The 6,986-nt window shown below is 57.3% G+C and overlaps 1 protein-coding gene across 1 annotated transcript; it reads left to right on the top strand.

Annotated features, from left to right (window-relative positions):
* Positions 1-794: 794 nt before the first annotated feature.
* On the top strand, positions 795-6,707 carry LOC309857641 (IQ motif and SEC7 domain-containing protein 3-like). The gene is made up of 2 exons (XM_082750362.1): positions 795-1,443; positions 3,251-6,707. The coding sequence occupies exon 1, from the start codon at positions 859-861 to the stop codon at positions 1,243-1,245; it is 387 nt and encodes a 128-aa protein (XP_082606488.1). The 5' UTR covers positions 795-858; the 3' UTR covers positions 1,246-1,443; positions 3,251-6,707.
* The last annotated feature ends 279 nt before the right edge of the window (positions 6,708-6,986 follow it).

The raw sequence follows: 6,986 nt of genomic DNA on the forward strand, positions 1-6,986 counted from the left end.
AACTCAAGATCCCGTGTATTTCACCCATAAGGACTTACATACAGATCTCTGATATGAACGCTTTGAAACAAACAGCTATCTGATCCCCAAATGCAATGCCCTGACCTCTACCCGCGCCACCCCCCACCCCCCGGAAATCGCCAACCGCTGGGAAGCCAGTCCTATATCCTACACATCTAGGAGTCTTGACAAGGATCTGGTATCCCAGGCCCTTACATGCTGGAGTTTCAGACTTTGGCCCTTTAGTCCCCCCGCACTCCCTCCCTTCCCCCGCCCCAGGCCTCACCATGCTCTTCTTCCTACCTGTTCTTGCCACAGATTGAAATGCTAGAACACAAGTACAGGGGCCACCTCGTGTCCTGGCGAGCCGCTTGAATCATCCAAACCGCCTTCCGCCAGTACCAGCTCAACAAGAACTTCGAGAAGATCCGCCACTCGCTCCTGGAGAGCCGCCTGCCGCGACGGATCTCCCTGCGCAAAGTCCGCGCGCCACTGCCGAGAGCCTGGCGGCCAAGAAGGCGCTCATGGAGGGCTACGGCCTCATGGGGCTGCCACTGGTGTGCTCGCCCTCCCTGCCGCCCACCTTCGCGGGCACGCTCACCGAGCTGGAGGACTCCTTCACTGAGCAGGTGCAGTCCCTGGCCAAGTCCATACACGACGCGCTCAGAACCTGGAACCTCAAGACCATGTGCTCCATGCAGGAGAGCGGCGCTTACCAGCTCCACCAGGCCCTGCACGCGGGCGCGGGGCCGCCGGGCCTAGAGGCCTAGATGCCAGAGCTCGGCAGTGCCCGCGCCCGCTCCGGGGTAAGAGACCGCCGAGGCCGCCGGCCTGCCCCAGGGCCACCGCAGTACCTTCATGATGGCTTTCCGGGACATCACCGTGCAGATCGCCAAACAGAACATCTCTGTCTTCTCCGCCACGGCTCTGTCGGTGGCCAGCTGTCTGGGCACGCAGACCGCCCAGGCCCTGGCGGAGCCCATGGTGGGCAAAGCCGAGCAGGGAGAGGCCCCGGGGCAGGAGGCCTCGGTGGCTACTACCGCGGCTCAGGGGGACGTGCCCGCCGAAAACACCTGCGCAGAGGCCGGAGCCAGCGGGTCCCCGAGCACCCACCCTCCTGGGGGTGCTGTGGAGGCGCTGGTGGAGGGGGCCACGGTAGCGGCCAAGGCAGAGGTGGCGGAGGAGAGGATTAGGGAGGTGGGGAAAGGGACTGAGGCTGAGGCTGCGACAACTCGGAGCCGCTGAGCAGCAGCAGCACATCCACAAGTCGGCCAAGTCAGGCTAGGAAGAGTCAGCCTCAGCCTCCAAGGAGGCCCTGCAAGCCATGATTCTGCGCCTGCCGCGCTACCACTGAGAGAACCCCGCCAGCTGCAAGTCGCCCACGCTCTCAACGGACATCCTGCGCAAACGGCTCTACCGCATCGGCCTCAACCTTTCCAACATGTGAGTGAGCACCCACTCGGGAGCTCTGGGGAGACCCGGGAAGCTCTTGGTCGGCGGGGAGGGGGCAGGGGCTACAATGGCATCATCCCAGCGCCCTGCCTGGTGACATTTGTGCCGCACCTGCTCCTGGAGGTGCTGGGTAGGGGTGCACGTTTTCTTTTTAATGGTTCACAAATTTATGTTCAGGATTAGGGACAAAACAACAGATCAAGCCCATGCTTTCAGCACTATTCCTGCTTACTAGGGCTTGAAAAGTGAGGGAATTGAAAAGAAAATGCAGTATTAAGTAATAGTCCAGGTCGGATGAGGATTGAGACGAAATCCTTCAGGCAGACCCGAAGCCAAGGAAACAGCATCGTCTCAGGGGGATGACGTCAAGGAGGGAGCAAGGAGGAAAACGAGGAAAGACAAGGGAGGGTCTGGGTGGGTGAGAAAGAAGAGAAGGAGCACAAGGAATCCAGGTAAAAGGCAGGAGAGGGGGGGGGATAAAGGGGGTCGGCCACAAGGACACAGAGGTGGCACAGAAGTGAAAAGGAGAAGGAAAGCAGGAAAATGAACAAGGGTTTTGGTTCAGAGTCCCCAGCCAGAGCCCCAGCCAGAACTGTCCTTGCAACTAGAATGTAGAGAGCCGGGGGCCAGCAGTGTACACGCACCCCTCCCGTGGAAATCCCATCTCCACCCTCCATTCACCCCTTCCTTCAGAGCCCCGAGCCAGGAGATTGAACATCTCTCCCAGCCACGTGTCCGTTCACTTATTCACTCAACTGTCACTTATTGAATGCCGGGCGCGTTGACCATGGAGATGAGGAGGACACATGCCCTGGTCTCCAGAAACTTCTATTCCAGGGAGGACCAGCTACTGTTCCCAGCTCACCTTACATAAAACATCTGCAAACTTCCTAAAAATATCTAGAGATGGCCTTATTATGCCATTTTACAGAAAAGAAGCAGGCTCACACAAGTAAGGCAAGTTGTGAGCTCACACTCACGCAGACCCAGGGATCCCTCAAGACAGTGGTTCTCAAACTCTCTGTAGTGAAGGACCAGTCTGCATTTTTACCCACTAAGTGGTGGCTGATACTTTTGTGAAATGCAATAAAAATGAGTTGCTAGAAAAACAATCACATGCTTGGTTATCCCAAAAATGTCAGAGTGCTATAAAAGGTTCTAAACGCTTGCCCTCTGTTTCTGTACTTAGCTTCTCCTGAACCAGTCAGATACAGTTCAGGGAACAGCATGGATTTGCAGGCCATACTGTGAGCACATCTGCCTAAAAACCCAGTACCTACATCCACACGTAGAGACTAGAGCTTGAGAAAGTGAATGATGGAGAGCAGGATTCTTGTGTCCCTGTGGCCAGTGCGGTAGGAGAGCTCCCCTCTGCTCCCCAGAGCCCTGCTTCTGGGGCGAGTACTGCATACAGACGACAGAACACAGACAAGGTGGAAGGGCCTTCGTGGCAAGCCTCCGGGCCTTTCAGGGAAGACAAAAAGAAACCTCTCCACTTGCTCAGGAATTCTCTTCGTCTGCCAGACCTAACTCCGTCTCTCCACATGCTATCTTCACTCCTGTGTGTGTATTAGGGTGGGGGGTGGGGGTGTTCAGGAAGACAAGGTTCCTAGGTGAAGCCCCTGGGACAAGGAGCCCGTCTGCAGCAGAAGGAATCCTGGCTTTTAGATGGAATTCTTCCCAGAAACTTCCAGGCACTTCTGTAGCTTCCCTGGGTTGGAAGAAAGGGAGGAAGGAAGTCGTGGATAGCCTTGGCTCACTCTCTATTTCTTCTTCCCACCTCCACTCCCACCCCCAGAAACCCAGACAAAGGCATCCAGTTCCTGATCTCCCGAGGCTTCAGCCCCGACACCCCCATCGGAGTGGCCCACTTCCTGCTCCAGCACAAGGGCCTCAGCTGGCAGATGATCGGGGAGTTCCTAGGCAACAGCAAGAAGCAGTTCAACCACGATGTGCTGGAGTGAGTGCCCCTCTCCCCACGCATGGCCCAGGGTACCACAGGACACAGGGGAGGGAACAGGACCCCTGGAGTCTGGGCCCGTTGCTGTATCTTGACCAGCCTCTGTTTCCCCCTCCTGGGGTCCTGCATTTACTGAGCGGGCTCCAGGCTGGGTCCCACTGAAGGCACCAAGGGTATAGAAATAGCCCAAGGAGACGAAAAGGCCACCCTCCCTGCTACCCTGTGGGGCCAGAGAGGAGGACTGGGTCTACACAGGGACTATCTCTGCCTGGTGAACAGACCCTCAGCCCACCACCTTGCTGCCGTCTGCCCAGCCCCTGAGCCCCCACTGGCTGGCTTGCTCCCCATGTGGGTTCAGTTTCATATTGGTGGAGGCAAACACAAGTCAGGAAAAGGGAGTTAGATGGAAGGGTTTTAGAGCAAGAAAATACAGTGATTCCACAAACATACGTTTACCACCAAGATCAACAGATGTGGGCAGGATGTGGGCTTGGCTTCACTAGTGCTCTTGGCTCTGTTCACGTGGAGGCGTCGGCAGGTGAGAGCCCCCAGGTCTGGGGTGGCATCCTTGGGGCCTCGAAGCCACCTTGCCCCTGGCAGAGAGAGAGAGTGAGGCCCCATAAAGTCTGCTCCAGACCCCCTTCTTGAAGGTCACCATGCTGTCGGATGCCTCTCCCTGGGAAGTCAGCAGATGTGTTTCTCGTGGGTTCTGAAACAATCTCTCCCTTTCGTCTTGCTCTTGGAGCAGTAAGGGGCTGCTGTAGGAGGGACAGGGGTCTCCTGCCCGAGGGTTTGGGAGTAGCCTGACTGGCAAGATTGTCACTGTGCCCGGAGCGGGAGCTCGGAGACCTGGCTTCTGTTTACGCAGTAGTCTTGGTGCTGTGTCTTTGGACACGTCCCTGCCCTGGGGCCTGCGGTTCTCTGCCCGTGGACTGGAGGGGGCTGGATTATGAGGGGTCATCCCGTTGTCCTCTGGAATCCCTGTCACGCTCCTGAATCCACTCAGTCTTACTGAGTACAGTCCGAAGAGCAGGGGCTTGGACATATGTGAGGGACCTTGAAATCCCAGGATGCCCCTTAGTTGATGGAACTCAGTCCCCCCCCCATTTGGACAACCAGACCCTCCCCCACTAGTGCTTGAGCTGCTCTGAGGGAGGGTCTTGCAGAGGAAACTGAAAGGATAAGTGTGCTTCCTTCCTCCTCCTTTCTTCTCCCTCTCCCTCGCCACCCCCCCCACTTTCTCCTCAGCATCAGGCCTGCTGGGTAGGGTGCCCTGAAGGGAGACCCTGAGGAAATGATAGAAAGAAGAGAAAGATCAAGTTTTCTCTGTCTCCTTTCGCACAGGCTTTCCCTCCATCTAGCTCATCTCTCCGGCCTTTTCATCTGCTTTTGTCCCCATTCCACTCCTGCCCCCCCACCCCCCACCACCCTGTTTCCATGGGAGGGTGAGTGGGGGTGTGCTCTCCACAGTGCTTCATTCTCCTGGCTTCCCATGCCCCTGGGGGACCCTGCATTGTCTCTCTGCTCTGGGGCTTCCTGCTTCACTCCCAGCCCTGACTGACTGTGTCTCCTCTGCCCTCCCCAGTCGCCCTGTGGCCTGGCCCTGAAATTCTCACCTGCGAGGTCCACGGTGACCTGGCACACTGGGAATGCGCAGTTTTCCGGCAGCCCCGGTGGTGCGGGAGCCCGGCAGCATGATGCTAACTAATTGCCATCCTCCCTGGGAGACCGAGTGTGTGGGCTGGAGACAGGCAGCCCCCATGGGGAGGGGCGCCGCTGGGAGCCTGGGACCAGGCTGGCACCTGAGGTGGGGAGCAGGCTAGGGATGAGGGGGCAGTGTGGTGGCAAGAGAGAGCTGCTCCTGACAGGGCCTGCTCTGAAGCCTGGCTCTGCTCCTCTCCTGCTGGGAGGCCTCCTCTGGGCCTCGGTTTCCTTACCGGGAAAGCGAGCGAGAGGGTCGGGCTGTGCGATCTCCAAGGTCCCTTCAACTCCGGTGACTCTGAGATCTTATGTATTCCTCAGTGTCACTGTCTCAAATGGGATGGTTGCAGAATCGTTCGCCCTGAAGGTCAAGGCCATGCTTTGTCAGGCCACCAGGCCATCCCAGAGCAGCCCGCAGGCTCCAGAGCCGGGAGCTCACAGTTCCTGCCACAAACACGCAGTGCCTGCTCCAGGCTGGGAATGAGGCTGTGCTGGGCATCCCTGCGAGTACAGGATGGGGGCAGGGAGGAGCAGGCGTGGCCGTGGCCTCAGGGGAACTCACACACCCTGGTGTCAGTGGGAGAGATGAGCAGAGGAGGGTGGACAGGGAGACAGGGAACTTCCGCAGGCCTAGGGGTGTCAGGAGAGTGGAGTGTAGAGCTGAGCCCCCTCCGCCCCAGTGGGTGCATCGGACCCTTGTGCTTAATTCGCCGGCACACCCAGCCTCTGTGCGGAAACAGCACCGAAGGGAACCTCTTCACCCAAGTCTGAGTTGACGCCTGCCTGGCTTGTCTCCTGTAGGGTGTCCGTGGGAGATGGGAGGCAGGAAGGGGGCAGGCACTCACAGTGGAGCCAGATGCTGGGGTTCGGGGGGGTTTCCTGCCACTCAAGCCAGCTCTCCCACCACCTCTGGGCATCTGCTGCCTCTTCCTTATGCCCACCAGAGAACACACACAATAACAAAGTCACCGGTGCCATTTTATCCAGGCCGAAAAGGCTTCATTGGGATTCTGCACAGCGTCCCTGCCCCTACCTGGTGACATTCAGCATGTCTCGTCCATTCTGCACAAAGCTGCTTGCTGAATAAAAGGACATAAATCACCCATCCCCTTGGAGACTGAGACAGTCTCGGCCACTGGCCACTGCACTCTCCGAGATGTAGCTGGGCAGGAAGGGGAGAGGGTGGAAGCTTCTAGGAGGGGATGGGGTGAGACCCTGACCCCTACCATCTACAGGCCTGTGGAGAAAAGGAAGATAGAAGGGGCCAAGCAGAATCCACCTCAGCTGCTGGCCTACATCTGAGCGCCATGGATTCCGTGACGTCGCCTCCGGAATCGGGCTCTTGCTGCTCCAAGAAGCTGATCTCTTCGTCCCCTAATGCCCTGATTCCTTAGCAGATCCGTTCCAAGAAGAAATGTATTGAATCAGAGTGTATTAAATTAGTAGGAGGCATCCTGAGCTCAAGAGGCCATGTCCATTCCACTGTTTATCTGGGAAGTGTTTGGTTTTTATAAAGGAGAAAAGGGCCTGTTGCCTCGCTTGTCAAATGGGGACAATAGGACCCACGTCATGCAAATTACAGTTTTAAAATGCATGTAAAGTGCTTATGTCAGTGACTGAGGCTAAGTCAGTTCTTTATGAATATTAGCTATTTCCATTATTATCTTTCTCACTTGAAAGCACAGGTCGGTAGATGCCTCCCCAGCCTGGCCCTGGGGGAGGATCCTGGCCTGGGGGGGATCCCTCAGATGCCTCAGGTCTGGTTGGAGATCAGGTCCACTCCCCAGACAGCAAGAACTTGCTGGGGCTTGCTAGGGAGGGAGGGGAGCTCATTTGGGGGCCATCCTGCACTCTGAAGAAATCTTCTCTGGTG

This window comes from Mustela nivalis (assembly GCF_964662115.1).
Source record: "Mustela nivalis genome assembly, contig: HAP1_SCAFFOLD_1008, whole genome shotgun sequence".
In the NCBI taxonomy this organism is placed as follows: domain Eukaryota; kingdom Metazoa; phylum Chordata; class Mammalia; order Carnivora; family Mustelidae; genus Mustela; species Mustela nivalis.

What these genes read in the sequence shown, in the direction of transcription:
- LOC309857641 (XM_082750362.1), top strand. Translation starts at nt 859, where the DNA reads ATGATGGCTTTCCGGGACATCACCGTGCAGATCGCCAAACAGAACATC.